Source organism: Eucyclogobius newberryi, unplaced genomic scaffold, assembly GCF_026437365.1.
Source record: "Eucyclogobius newberryi isolate DKJ021-1_F unplaced genomic scaffold, fEucNew1.0.hap1 SCAF_5, whole genome shotgun sequence".
Classification (NCBI taxonomy): Eukaryota; Metazoa; Chordata; class Actinopteri; order Gobiiformes; family Gobiidae; genus Eucyclogobius; species Eucyclogobius newberryi.
The window spans coordinates 37,890,813-37,906,639 of NW_027316167.1; the positions used below are offsets into that span (position 1 = coordinate 37,890,813).

At 44.8% G+C, this 15,827-nt stretch overlaps 1 protein-coding gene across 1 annotated transcript in view; it reads left to right on the top strand.

Moving 5' to 3' along the window:
* The first annotated feature begins 236 nt into the window (after positions 1–236).
* LOC140381074 (E3 SUMO-protein ligase PIAS1-like) overlaps positions 237–15,827 on the top strand; it is a 92,814-nt gene continuing 77,223 nt past the window's right edge. The window contains exon 1 of the mRNA XM_072465096.1: positions 237–318. Coding sequence (XP_072321197.1) covers positions 295–318 — 24 coding nt within the window. The 5' untranslated portion in view covers positions 237–294. The remainder of the gene's footprint in view (positions 319–15,827) is intronic.

Below are 15,827 nucleotides of genomic sequence, written 5' to 3' on the forward strand. Positions count from 1 at the left end.
TTATTTTGGGGGTCCAGGCCAATATACGCCACATAAATCAGTCAGTTGTGTTCCGCTCCTGAGGCTGTTCTGTTCTGAAGCAGCCTCAGGACATGTGCTTGGTTATTATCAGAACACTTAGACGTCTGAGAAAAGCGTGGTGTTGCGCGCCACCCTCTGACGTGCGCGCTCACATACACCTGCGCGCTCACAAGAAACTCTGCGCGCTCACGCCTGCTGTGCGCGTTCACACAGCGCTCTGCTCGTCCCAGTCACGTGACAGCTGCTAACCACGCCTGCGCACAGAAATACAAGATGGCGGAGAGTGCGGAACTGAAGGTAAGGCGCAGCCGAAAATCATCAGAGTTTTGGCAGCTTGTGGCGCGGCAAACGCCCCGTGCGTTCGGGGCGCGCGTGTGTGAGCTGTGCCGCGGCATACAGCCGCTCCACACTGCGCTTAGAGCGCACTGCGAATCTGTGGAGCCGTGAGCGCCAAAGCCTACATGAGCATGTTTATGTTGATACTGAGACGCGCGGCGGAGCTCGGTCTGCCACTGGTCTGCCGCTGCTCTGCCGCGCTCCGCTCCTCAAACTCCTCACCGGTTCCTCACCGGGTGTGCAGTGTGCAGGGTGCACAGTGCAGATATATGTTTTGTGGGACGCGGTGGTTGTAGAAAAATCCTACAGAAACACGGGCTGTTGGTGTCCAGACTGCGCGCGGTGCGTTGGCCGCTCATGACAGCGCGGCAGACGCGCTTCATGTGCGAGCGTTCCACATGTGCCGCTTTTATTCTGAAAAAACGTATCTTTGGGCTGGAGCGTGCCGTGCGGGGCTGGAGCGTGCCGTGCGGGGCTGTGGCGGGACCTGTTGATACGCACAGCCTGCGCGCGGAGGATGGACCGCCCGGTGCAGGCTCGGTGTGTGCGTATTCCACCTGTGCCACGGTCATGTCCCGTGCGTGAGCGTGCGTGTTCTAACGGTGCACATTTGTACAGTTGAGTCTGAGCGTGGTTAGAACCAGCTGCAGTTATTGATCCCAACCTTGGACTATTTTTAGCCGCGTCCACGTCTTTGGATCCATAAAGCCTCAGCGCGCACAGCTCTGTTTTGCTGCTGATAATAAGAGCGAATGGTGGAGCAATGTTGGCTTTTGCTCAGGTGCAGGAACATATCAGAACAGCTTTTTGAATGTGTTGTTAATAAATAATTTAATTAAAATAAGGTATGTATTCCCATATCTCCGTCTTCAATAACTGAGAAAATTTTGGTCTGACTATGTTCAGGATTATTGTCAGCCATAATTTGTATTATCTGGATTTGCATCTGCTCAGCGTTTTATCAGCCAGCTTACACATATGCAGATGTATGCAGTACTTTGCTGTTCTAGCATACGCAGTAGGCTACTGTACTTTTACATTTTACCTATTTGTCCCCAGTTTGACCATTTTTGCAAAGTTTTTAATGTTACTTGTAGGTTGGACATGAGCAGCAAATATGACATGGGTAGAGGTAATTCCATAACTGTTACCTAGCAACCATACTGAAAACAATAGTCAGACAATAATGCCATATAACTATAATGATTATAATTTTGTTGAATGATTGTTTAAACTGTAAGAAAATTGTCTGGTCACATCAGAGGCATTCCATTCTCAGCACTTCTTCCTGTAACTTGTATTTTTCAAAATGTCTTCACAAACGTCAACTTAATGGAAGTAAAACTGATAAGAAGAACTGAAATAAGAATTATTTACCACAGGTGCTATCCACCAAACTGAGTCATAATCAGAAAAACAGGAGAACCTGTCATGTCGACTTTAAAGCCCCATTTATGCTTATTATAGATTTGAATCATTGTTTTCTTATCAGAAACACTTGGATTTCATTTGGATTTCTTTCACCTCTGTGTTTGGTCCTCCGTGTCCCTGTGTCCTCAGTTGTTGTTTTCTAATCCATGAACGCTCTTCGCCTGGGGAGGGGGGGGGTTCTCCTATCAAGTACGTTCTCCCCTTCTCAAACAGCCCTATTCTGGACACAATTCTACAGTGTGGATAGTTCCCTTTGGAATTTTCTATACATTTTCTTCTTGTTGCCTAGTGATGGCAAAGTGAGGCTTCACGAACCAGCAAAGTATTTGAACCAAATGTGCAGAGGCTTCGAAACACGGTTCAAAACACTTCTCCCGCCAATAAAATAACTTCACATTTGATGTGTAAAAAATTTAAACATTAAATAAAGGCGAGGATTTTATTCGGTTTTATTTAAAAGTTTTCCTTAATTTTCCGTCTGTGGAGGGATGCTGTTTATCTTAGTTTTTAACTTTCTGACTCGGGTCCCCATCTCGTTCCCTGGAAGTCTCTGTTTGAGGAAGTTGCACGAGCCTCTGACGTGCAAACACCTTTTTTAAACTTTGTGGGAGCAGGTTGAGACTTTACTTTACAGAGTGAAGGGTTCGCTGTTCTGTGTTTCCTTTAAAAGCCTTAAATTCAGGTCAGAGATGAAACTCCCCTAGTGAAACAATCCCCCATTTCAACTGGCCCCGACCCCCGAGACCGGTCCGCTTTAGCGTGCGTTGGCCCTGTTCTTTTAATGGTGAAGTGCGTCTCCAGCCTCAGTAAATTCCAGTTTGTGTGGCTGTGAGACGCAGCTAAAGTTATTTAAAGGCGCAATGGACGATTTTTCGGCGATTTAAGAACGCAGGCGGAAGTGCACATGTGCACTCCCCCGTGCGGACTGAGACAACACACACGTGCGTTTGTTTATTAGCGCGACGGAGCGCATCGCATCTCTTGTCTCCTGTAGATTTCCGTCCACTTCTGCGTCAGCTCGAACTGTCTTTCTCCGTCTTCATTTTGCCCCGTACACTGAGGGAACTATATTATGATAGATCCATGCGCTTAGACACGCGGAAATGTGGGGACAAGCCACACGCGGCTGCTGGTGAGCGATAGGTGCGTTTTATGATTGATACGTGGCAGGACTAATCGTCCATTCAACCTTTAACTTCTCTGCAAAGCCTTTATCCTCTGTTTTAATATCTCTTTATGTAATGTATTGGATAATATTAGATGCATTATGCACTGGAAATATAATATTTTTGGTCTTGATGCAAGTGCTGGGCTTCGAAAAACAGGAAACTGCGGTTGCTAACGTGCTTTGCTCGCTATGGTTTGCTAATGTGGCTCAACAAATGAGTTGGCATCACTGGAAATACAGCAGTTTATCACAAGATCAAGTCAGAAATGATTATTTTCTGTTCATGTCGAATCGCTCTGGGGGCCAAAGCGAGCCAGACCTTATCGGTGCAGTTAAGACCGTGGAGACACTTTTGGTCCGTACTTAAAGATTCAAAGTAGACCAGTGGAAACATGGCTATTGGCAGAACAAATGCTTGGACAGTTGACCCAAAACTTACACCAACAGACCAGAAAAGTGAGCAGAACTTAGTAGAGCTGGGTTGAAATAATCGATTTTCCGATTTTTAATCGATTCGCATATTAATGACCGATTATCGATTCGTACGTCCAAAGATCGATTTTTTTTTTAATTTTTTTTTTTTTTTAATTTAACATTTTGTTACATTTTTGTTAATTTTTTTTTTTTTTTTTTTAAATCAAAATTATTTTCTACATTTCCCTCAGTGAACTTCAATCTACCTTCAAGAAATATAATTCAGGACTCCTGGATGATCTTTCTTGAAGGTAGATTGACCCATAACCTTTTCATCAGTTTTCCATCAGTAACTATCAATACTTGTAAGATTTGCTGTTTAATATTGATATAATACTAGTTTTAATATGTTGCTTCTCTACACAGTCATGAAGTGAAGGAAACGGTTCAAATACATTTTTAATAACATTAACCCCCGGATCGAATCGAAATCGGATCAAATCGGAAATCAGATCGAAATCGGAGCGAATCGGATGGGATCTGAGAAATCGGAAAAAAAAGATTGTGAAACGTAAAAATCGGAATCGAATCGATTCTTGAAATTTGAATCGAAACCCAGCTCTAGAACTTAGGCACGGTTTGCATTTCTCTGACAAGTTCACGCTCGGTATCTTCTTATTCTTAAAGCTACTGTTTGACAAAGGTTCTATTCTTCATGTCGCATCATATAGTATTTACGATCATCAATGTATGTCTAAATGATAATCCTGAAGAGGGACAAGGACATTGGGTGTATCAGCTCCTGAAACAGCTGATATGGTCCACCTCACTCACTCAAACACGCAATATTTGATAAGCATGTTTTGTGATATTTGGAATCTATTTTAACTTCGTCGGTTCAGTTAAATAAACACAATTTATAGATTCACTGTTAAAACTGTCACAATAAAAAGTTAACAGAGACAAAACCAAGACCTAAACGAGGCAAAAAAGTAATGAAATCTGCCTTTTTTCCTTCTTGTTATCGCGTCTTGCCATGTTGTAGCTGATATTGCATTATTGATGTTTTTGTGATATATTGTGCAGCCATTCTGGGACTTGAACCCAGAACCTTCTTGATGTGAGGTGGGAGTGCTAGCCAGGGGCCCGTACTGATGAAATGTGAAATTGGCCGTCTCCACTTTGGGTACTGAAAACGCAGGGCTCCATCGAGGAAGGACATGAGTAGAAAATATTTTGGTCCAGTCCTCGATTGTCAGCGCAGTCTGTCATCAAGTTTTTAAAGAATTATAGCCTTTTTTTTGCTGCTTCCAGAAGTTTACTCCAAATGTATCTATTGACAAAGCAGGAGTTTTAAGGCCCAAGTACGTTTTTAAATTGAGAGGGATGGCAATGTCAAGAACAGTTTGAAGTGCATTATTAATTTCATTCCAATATTTTTGAGCAATGGACCATAACAAAACATGTGATAGTGGTTTGCTTCCTGGTGCCACAGTTTCTCCCAACAGTTGGCATTCCCTTGTGAATCATGGGCACTTTCCATGGTGTCCCTCCAGACATGTCCTTTTGTGGTCCTACACACATTTTCCCACTCTTCGTCCATCAAAACAAGATTACCCTCTCTTTCCAATTTGTTTTAAATATATTTTGTAGCAGTAGCAGTCATACAATTAAGACGTTATCCCCCTTGAAAGTCCTGATTTATAAGCCTCAATGAAAAAATGTGGTCAGAGGGTTATAATGGTTGTTTCTTTGTTTAATTTCTTCATATAAACTCCCTGTAAAGGTCCTGTTTCTCCAGGCCAAAAGATGCTTTCAACATTTCAATTCAAGCTTTTCATTAGATTTTCTTTTACAACCTGGTGGAAAGCCTTTCTACCTTTTTGTTATCGAAACCTTAAATCTCAGATCTGTGCTGTTAAATGTAAAACTTTGGTCATCATCTTTGTACGTCCGCCACAACACTACTAAAATATATATCTATCTATTCCATTCCATTCCATTCTATTCTTAGAATTTCAGGCAAAAGCCACGGCTGTGAACGCCTTTGACCTTGAGCGAGAACCAATCAGCAATCAGCAGTGCACAGCTTTTCACAACACACACAAAACCTGATCATATCAGCTCTGGACCGTCTTCATATCAGAGAAATGCTGAAAGTGTTGGGAGATGGTGAACATCACGTTGTTTCACAGAAAACAAAGCCGTGTCAAAGTGTGTTACACTCTGACATAACTCTTAACTATTGTGTCTTACAAGATACATTCACACTGTTAATTATTCTTTCAGTGTTGGTCATTATGGTCAAGTTTAGAAATGAAATATTTCCACAGGGCCTTGAGCTTAGTTTGGTCGTTAAGATGTTATTTAGAGAGTTTAAAGATGCATTTGTTTGGCCTCAGCGACCAGGCTTTAAAGCCTGTCATGCATGGTGATCACCGTCCGCTGTTTTGAACACAACATAAGAGTCAGCCATAAGATGATTACCAAAAGAACATAATTTTAACTATCATTTTGTAACTTGTTTAAAGGGGACATATTATTCAAAACTGACATTATTATTTAGCCCTGTTACTACAGCATGTTTGAGTAATCGTTCTGCAACTGAGGCGTCAGTTACACATGTTGAGTTCTAAAAGGTCACATAGCCACTTTTCACCATAGAAACATGTAAATGATAATCTGCTGCTTGTTCCAGTAAAATGTCACTATGAAGAGGCGGAGCTTATCAGTTCTGTAGTTTGGAACAGGAAGTCACTGGACCTGCTTCTGTTATTAAGCCTTTTTCTACCAGAAAACAAGCATGTTGAAAAGTACAGTAAGTTTAATTCAATGAAATAGTCAAACATTTTATATTTTGATTGGACAATTTCTTGACAAATCAGGCATGTAAGGGGAACATTAAAGTCTCTGTGTTCTGGTCTTATGTTCAGATAAGTGCCGTCTGCAGAAGTGACTTTGCCGGGTTAAATAAGACATGATAGATTTGATGGCTGAGGCTGAGCTGTTGGTCCCACATCCCTGTGTAATCCCCCAGTGTGGATAATCCCTTTTAGGCTGCGCCGAGCCCGCCGGACCCTCTCAGGCTGGGACCCCCGCGGGAAGGGCATCTGAACAGGGCACTGCGGGAAGGGCATCTGAACAGGGCACTGCGGGAAGGGCATCTGAACAGGGCACTGCGGGAAGGGCATCTGAACAGGGCACTGCGGGAAGGGCATCTGAACAGGGCAAAGGCTGAGGCGTGCAGCAGTCTTCATGGAGACCCTCTGCTGTGTTTGTGGGCGACCTTGAGCTGAAAGTGTTGAAGATTGAGCTGAGTTTTGCCCTCTGCATTTGCTCCATCCCTGGATCCATGTCACGGTCACAAAACAATCAAGTGTCCAGGGACCGCCAGCAACTGTGCAATGTGCATGTTTTGGGTGGACGAGGTAAACTGAGGACACTCTCTTTGCTTCAAGGAGAACATGCAAACTGCACTTATTTAAAATGTTTTCAAAAGCTGTCGTTGCTGTTTTGGGCTGCACAATTTGGGGGAAATGTGTAATCTTGTTTTTGCGTCTTTTAGTGTTGATACTTTTTCAAATTAGTATCTAGTTTTAATACTAGATTTAGTATTGCTTAGTATATGATTTTCTATATATTTTTTTACAACCCTTGGATTTATATGGAAGCTGAGCTTCACAGGTGGAGACATTCTATTTACAGAGCAGGTTAATCCCTAATGACAGGCCTGCTCCTCTCGTCTCCTCTCGTCTCCTCTCATCTCCCCTCATCTCCCCTCGTCTCCTATCGTCTCCTCTCGTCTCCCCTCGTCTCCTATCGTCTCCTCTCGTCTCCCCTCGTCTCCCCTCGTCTCCCCTCGTCTCCCCTCGTCTGCTCTCGTCTCCTCTCGTCTCCTCTCGTCTCCTCTCGTCTCCTCTCGTCTCCTCTCAGCTCCTCTCAGCTCCTCACGTCTCCTCACGTCTCGTCTCCTCACATCCTCACGTCTCCTCACATCCTCACGTCTCCTCGGTTCCTCTCGTCTCCTCTCGGTTCCTCTCGTCTCCTCTCGGTTCCTCTCGTCTCCTCTCGTCTCCTCTCGGTTCCTCTCGTCTCCTCACGTCTCCTCACGTCTCCTCACGTCTCCTCACGTCTCCTCACGTCTCCTCACGTCTTCACGTCTCCTCACGTCTCCTCGTTTTTTCACGTCTCCTCATGTCTTCTCGGCTCCTCACGTCTCCTCTCGTCTCTTCTCTTCTCGTCTCCTCTCGTCTCCTCTCGTCTCGTCTCCTCTCGTCTCATGTCTCTTCACGTCTCCTCTCGGTTCCTCACGTCTCCTCTCGGTTCCTCACGTCTCCTCTCGGTTCCTCACGTCTCCTCTCGGTTCCTCACGTCTCCTCTCGGTTCCTCTCGGTTCCTCTCGGCTCCTCCCGGCTCCTCTCGTCTCATGTCTCCTCTCGTCTCCTCGCATCTCCTCACGTCTCCTCGCATCTGCTCACGTCTCCTCGCATCTCCTCTCGGTTCCTCACGGCTCCTCACGGCTCCTCTCGGCTCCCCTCGGCTCCTCGCGTCTCTTCACGTCTCCTCACGTCTCCTCACGTCTCTCCCCTCGGCTCCCCTCGGCTCCCCTCGGCTCCCCTCGGCTCCTCTCGGCTCCTCTCGGCTCCTCATGTCTCCTGCAGCTGCCTCATGTCACTGCCCTGATGCCTTGTGCACATAATGAGAGGCCATGGTCAGTCTGATCTCACACTAAATAGATGTGTTCAAACTGCAGGCATAGGCACAAGACAATGATTATTTTGTTTTAGCAATAGTCTTATCATTACTGCTCTTTCAAAATGTACCGCAAAGCTTTTAGAGAAATCACTATCAAAAAATCTTGTGATGATTGGTGGCAGAGGGAAAAGCACTTATGCCAGGCTCCATGTGCAGTCACCCGCAGTTGATTCTAGCTCAGACAGTTTGCTGCATGTCCTTCCCGCTCTCATCTCCATTTCACCCTACACTGCTACATTACAATTGAAAAAAAAATCAAAGTAATGAAATAATTGCGTGCTCCTCAGCCCTTTGCCTTTGTTGCTGTGACATGGGGAGAAAGGCAGAGGTAACTAGACCACAGTGCTAACAGTTGTCTTTAGAAATAATGACTGTGTCTAGTGGACCATTAAAAAAACTCTGCCTGTTCTACAGACTACTCTGAAATTTGGTAAGTCCGTATTTAGCTTTGATTACAGCACACATTCACTGTGGCTTTGTCAGAGGCTATAATTTTTTTCACGTTTGGGTTTGCTGGTAAAGCTCTATAGCCCTCCCTCTATCGAAGAGTCTGGATGCTCCACAGGCGTTTATAGTAGAACACCTCCCCCCTCCCTCCACAACATGAAAAAGTGCTTTTAACCCTCGCGCTCTCTTTGACAGTGGCACAAGGGTTCTCTCTCGCTTCACGATCACTTTTATTTTATGTCCAATGAAGACCGCTTTGTGTGTACAGTAAAATTCACAGAAACGCAATGCACAAATAAAACTGGTGAAAATGCCAGCTCACACTATAAAAAGACATCAAATATGACTTGCCATTAATCAAAGTAATGATATCATTGTAGTTTTGCATAATCTAATATGGAAAATGTATTATAAAACATGCATCAATCACGCAAGGGTCCATGAGCCTCTTAACCGTAATCAAATCATATCATGAGACACCCACAGATTTCATATGGCATTTGGTAATAATGATAATGTATTTAAAAAAAGTTTGAAAAAAATGTACAGTAGAAATATTATTTTTTCAAATTAAAGGCGGTATGGACGATTTTTCGGCGATTTGAGAACGCAGGCGGAAGTGCGCATGTGCACTCCCCGTGCGGACTGACACAACACACACGTGCGTTTGTTTATTAGCGCAACGGAGCGCATCGCATCTCTCGTCTCCCGTAGAGTTCTTTCCACTTCTGCGTCAGCTCGAACTGTCTTTCTCCGTCTTCATTTTGCCCCGTACACTGAGGGAACTATATTATGATAGATCCATGCGCTTAGGCACGCGGAAACGTGGGGACGAGCCTGACGTGGCTGCAGGTGAGCGATAGGTGCGTTTTATGATTGATATGTGGCAGGACAAATGATTTATCCACGCCACGAGGAAATATGATAAAAAATTTGCTGAAAAAAATCGTTCATACCACCTTTTTAAGGTTTTTATGAACAAATCAGAATAACCACAACAATACTGCTGTAGCATAGTTTGTTGTGGTTTACATAGATTTGAATGATTTATTATAACTTTTTGTTTTAACAACGCCATCCTCTTCCTGCATTACCCCTTTCTCAAGACTCCCGCTCCATTGCAATGGCCACAGACATTTCAAATAATTAAAAGGGCGTGATTGCGGAGGTGCTGTGTCTCTTTGTTGGATCGAATTTGTGCCGGACGCTGAGCTCAACACAAGCCTTTCCTTATATTAATGCTTAGTTTTTGCTTGAGCACAAAATCTTGCAAATGCACGATCAAAGCCTGTGACACAAGAGCACTGCAGAGCTCCAGTCTTCATTAGAGCTGTCCTCCACAAGTCTTCATGAGAGCTGTCCTCCACAAGAACACTGCAGAGCTCCAGTCTTCATGAGAGCTGTCCTCCACAAGAACACTGCAGAGCTCCAGTCTTCATGAGAGCTGTCCTCCACAAGAACACTGCAGAGCTCCAGTCTTCATGTGAACTGTCCTCCACAAGAACACTGCAGAGCTCCAGTCTTCATGTGAACTGTCCTCCACAAGAACACTGCAGAGCTCCAGTCTTCATGTGAACTGTCCTCCACAAGAACACTGCAGAGCTCCAGTCTTCATGTGAACTGTCCTCCACAAGAACACTGCAGAGCTCCAGTCTTCGTGAGAGCTGTCCTCCACAAGAACACTGCAGAGCTCTAGTCTTCATGTGAACTGTCCTCCACAAGAACACTGCAGAGCTCCAGTCTTCATGTGAACTGTCCTCCACAAGAACACTGCAGAGCTCCAGTCTTCGTGAGAGCTGTCCTCCACAAGAACACTGCAGAGCTCCAGTCTTCATGTGAACTGTCCTCCACAAGAACACTGCAGAGCTCCAGTCTTCATGTGAACTGTCCTCCACAAGAACACTGCAGAGCTCCAGTCTTCGTGAGAGCTGTCCTCCACAAGAACACTGCAGAGCTCCAGTCTTCATGAGAGCTGTCCTCCACAAGAACACTGCAGAGCTCCAGTCTTCATGAGAGCTGTCCTCCACAAGAACACTGCAGAGCTCCAGTCTTCATGAGAGCTGTCCTCCACAAGAACACTGCAGAGCTCCATTCTTCGTGAGAGCTGTCCTCCACAAGAACACTGCAGAGCTCCAGTCTTCGTGAGAGCTGTCCTCCACAAGAACACTGCAGAGCTCCAGTCTTCATGCGAGCTGTCCTCCACAAGTCTTCATGCGCGCTGTCCTCCACAAGAACACTGCAGAGCTCAAGTCTTCATGAGAGCTGTCCTCCACAAGTCTTCATGAGAGCTGTCCTCCACAAGAACACTGCAGAGCTCCAGTCTTCATGTGAACTGTCCTCCACAAGAACACTGCAGTGCTCCAGTCTTCATGTGAACTGTCCTCCACAAGAACACTGCAGAGCTCCAGTCTTCATGAAAGCTGTCCTCCACAAGTCTTCATGAAAGCTGTCCTCCACAAGTCTTCATGAAAGCTGTCCTCCACAAGTCTTCATGCACGCTGTCCTCCACAGGAACACTGCAGAGCTCCAGTCTTCATGAGAGCTGTCCTCCTCAAGAACACTGCAGAGCTCCAGTCTTCATGCGAGCTGTCCTCCACAAGTCTTCATGCACGCTGTCCTCCACAAGAACACTGCAGAGCTCCAGTCTCCATGCGAGCTGTCCTCCACAAGTCTTCATGCACGCTGTCCTCCACAAGAACACTGCAGAGCTCCAGTCTCCATGCGAGCTGTCCTCCACAAGAACACTGCAGAGCTCCAGTCTTCATGAGAGCTGTCCTCCACAAGTCTTCATGCACGCTGTCCTCCACAAGAACACTGCAGAGCTCCAGTCTCCATGCGAGCTGTCCTCCACAAGAACACTGCAGAGCTCCAGTCTTCATGCGAGCTGTCCTCCACAAGTCTTCATGCACGCTGTCCTCCACAAGAACACTGCAGAGCTCCAGTCTCCATGCGAGCTGTCCTCCACAAGAACACTGCAGAGCTCCAGTCTTCATGAGAGCTGTCCTCCACAAGAACACTGCAGAGCTCCAGTCTTCATGCAAACTGTCCTCCATAAGAACACTGCAGAGCTCCAGGGTTCATGTGAACTGTCCTCCACAAGAACACTGCAGAGCTCCAGTCTTCATGAGAGCTGTCCTCCACAAGAACACTGCAGAGCTCCAGTCTCCATGCGAGCTGTCCTCCACAAGAACACTGCAGAGCTCCAGTCTTCATGAGAGCTGTCCTCCACAAGAACACTGCAGAGCTCCAGTCTTCATGCAAACTGTCCTCCATAAGAACACTGCAGAGCTCCAGTCTTCATGCGAGCTGTCCTCCACAAGTCTTCCTGCACGCTGTCCTCCACAAGAACACTGCAGAGCTCCAGTCTCTATGCGAGCTGTCCTCCACAAGAACACTGCAGAGCTCCAGTCTTCATGCGAGCTGTCCTCCATAAGAACACTGCAGAGCTCCAGTCTTCATACAAGCTGTCCTCCACAAGTCTTCATGCGCGCTGTCCTCCACAAGAACACTGCAGAGCTCCAGTCTTCATGCGAGCTGTCCTCCACAAGAACACTGCAGAGCTCCAGTCTTCATGTGAACTGTCCTCCACAAGAACACTGCAGAGCTCCAGTCTTCATGCAAGCTGTCCTCCACAAGTCTTCATGCGCGCTGTCCTCCACAAGAACACTGCAGAGCTCCAGTCTTCATGCGAGCTGTCCTCCACAAGAACACTGCAGTGCTCCAGTCTTCATGCGAGCTGTCCTCCACAAGAACACTGCAGTGCTCCAGTCTTCATGCGAGCTGTCCTCCACAAGAACACTGCAGTGCTCCAGTCTTCATGCGAGCTGTCCTCCACAAGAACACTGCAGTGCTCCAGTCTTCATGCGAGCTGTCCTCCACAAGAACACTGCAGAGCTCAAGTCTTCATGAGAGCTGTCCTCCACAAGAACACTGCAGAGCTCCAGTCTTCATGCGAGCTGTCCTCCACAAGAACAGTGCAGTGCTCCAGTCTTCATGTGAGCTGTCCTCCACAAGAACACTGCAGTGCTCCAGTCTTCATGCGAGCTGTCCTCCACAAGAACACTGCAGAGCTCAAGTCTTCATGAGAGCTGTCCTCCACAAGAACACTGCAGAGCTCAAGTCTTCATGCGAGCTGTCCTCCACAAGAACACTGCAGAGCTCCAGTCTTCATGCGAGCTGTCCTCCACAAGAACACTGCAGTGCTCCAGTCTTCATGCGAGCTGTCCTCCACAAGAACACTGCAGAGCTCCAGTCTTCATGCGAGCTGTCCTCCACACACTGCTCCAACACAGCAGCCGGAGCGTCGCCTGTTGAAGTCTTAGCGAAGGTTTCAGATGGAAAAGTGTATTGCCCAAAGACTCAACCGCCTTCTCTTTCAGTCTATGATGTGATGGACCAATCAGGGCCAGGTCCCCTTCTGCTCCCTTCTTACTGACTGACGACTATTTCAATTGTTTGATTTTCTAACTTTCTGCTGGTAAAGTCAACTAGTTTGCTCAGTCCTTTGGGGCAACTGCTCTTGTTATTTTGGGATATACAAAAATAAGTTGAATTGAGGACAAACTGTACCAAAATGTCTTCCTCTCACACTCAAATGGAGCTCAACAATGGCCTTTGAGTGGGAGGAAAGAGTGTAGCACTTCAAACAATCTAAAGTAAAACAGATTTAATATTTTTTGGTTTTCTGTAGCTTCAAAATAAAACCCTTCCCTTTCTCTTACCTCAAGTGGTAACGGCTGTCTTTGGTTGGTCATTCTAACCATTTGGACTGCTCTGGTCTGTGAGTCCGTGGGACTGATTTTGTTTGTGTGGTGCTGTTTCCGTGGAAACCGGTCACATTTGGAAAGGTAGCACACAGGTAGGAGGGCGTCTGCCGCTTGAGCTTGGACTGGAATTGGCAGCTTTTATGTCCAGCAGAGAGAAACCGAGCATGTCTGGATTAGACGGAACTGCTCAAAGAAATCTGTCCGTGTGCGGTTTAGCTCTGGCATTCGGCTTGTTGTTTGGAAGATCATTTTTTGCATCAAATTTAGATTTACACCTGAAAAAACACATTCCAGTTTTTATTCTGAAATTCAATTACTGTATTGCAGTATTCAATGTGTTAAAAAAAATGTATATGAAAATGATAAATTCATAGTTTGAAAGTGCATATATTTACAGGTCTTTAAATGAAATTCACACCTTTTTTGTAGCATACAAACTAAGGCATTAGCAGTGGATCCCACGCAGTGTTTGGCAAGATACAGTGACATTGTAGCACATGACTGTATTTTACAAGTTACAGTGCGAAAAACATTTATATTACAATATTACTGTCCCAAAAATGTAACTTCGTAGTTTTTTCATTTGACAAATGTTTGACTTTTTTGAAAGATCTGATGCCTTCTGTTTGTTTTGTTGTTGTTTTTTAAAATCCGATTAACACCATTTAGGCTTCATATGATTTTCTTGAAAAAACTATTTTTATTTTTCATATGTTTCAAATCCAACAGAAAAAAGAAAAATCATGGCACATTTGTTATAAAATTTAGTTCAAAGTAAGTCATCAGTTTTGTACGGCGGTACAAAATAGGATTACGGTAGTTGTGGCTTTGTTTAGTTTCTTGGTTATAATACCGGTAACTCCTTTGTAAATACCTATAAAAGTCCTGTTTCTCCAAGCCAAAGGATTCCTTCAACACACACACATTCATGTGATTTTCTGTTACATCTGATGAGAAACTTTTATAATCCAGACTTTAAATCTCAAATCTGTGCTGTAAGGTGCAAATCTTTGGTCATAAGCCATCTAGTTTAATATATATTCTTATTCTAATTGTTATAACTATATCTTATAGTATGAATTACAAGTATAACACGCTGAGAATGGCAGCTTTACAATGACATAAGTGAAACATGTATTTCACTAAAATCGCAATAGTCAGTTTCCTCTCTATGAAATGAACACTGAACATAACATGAAACTTATAAGCAGGAGACGAGAGCACAGTGGAGAAATCTCTGCATAAGTGTGCTGCAAAGAAGCGATTCACTTTGCCTTCCCCATTTTGTATTCTTCGCGTCATCGCAGCCAGGGTAAATAAGAGAGGGTTCTCCACAACATTTCACCAAGTGTCGGTGTAATCCCTCATTCGTCCAGGCGTGTTCCATAGTAGAAAAAGCTTCAGTTGTAGTCATCTGGACTCAGTTTGAAAAAATAGACGTTTCGACTCTCATCCAAGAGTCATTGTCAATAACAGAATTTAGGTCGAGAACTCCGGTATTAATACTGTTCTGTGGTAAGACCCGCCCATTGGGAGGAGCCTTCCTGAAGTAGAAAGAGTTGTTTGTTTCAACAGAAACTCCCCCCTTGTATCTACCGAGCTAGCCTATTCAGAATCTTAATGGGCTATTAGAAACCTCTTTGTCTTTGTGAGACCCTGGCTCAACCACCCTGAGTACCTGATTAGCATCTGAATGTCCTCTACCTTTCCAGGGGTTCAGTAACCCATTATAAATAAGAGGCCCTTATGTGTCTGGCCTCTCGGAAAAACTGCAGAGAATTTTTAGACAACACGAAGTCCCTGTTTATTTTAAACCAGGAAACACTTTAAGACAAAAACTGGTTCACCCAAAGGACAAGTTGCCGACTCAAAAACAGAGCAATGTAGTTTATTCGATCCAATGCAGTGAAGAAAGTTGTAAAGAACGTTACATAGGTGAGACGAAACAGCCTCTACACAAGAGGCTTTATCAGCACAGAAGAAATACTAGTTCAGGACCACAGAGCGCCGTGCATCTCCACCTTGAAGCCTCTAATCACTCGTTTGAAGACGGTGATGTGAAGGTTTTAAGCAGGGAGAAAAGATGGTTTGAAAGAGGAGTTAAGGAAGCTATTTTTGTTAAAAAAAGAAAGACCTTCTTTAAACAGAAATGGAGGGCTAAGGTTTAATCTTTCTGTTATTTATAATGGGTTACTGAACCCCTGGAAAGGTAGAGGACATTCAGATGCTAATCAGGTACTCAGGGTGGTTGAGCCAGGGTCTCACAAAGACAAAGAGGATTCTAATAGCCCATCAAGATTCTGAATAGGCTAGCTCGGTAGATACAAGGGGGGAGTTTCTGTTGAAACAAACAACTCTTTCTACTTCAGGAAGGCTCCTCCCAATGGGCGGGTCTTACCACAGAACAGTATTAATATCGGAGTTCTCGACCTAAATTCTGTTATTGACAATGACTCTTGGATGAGAGTCGAAACGTCTATTTTTTCAAA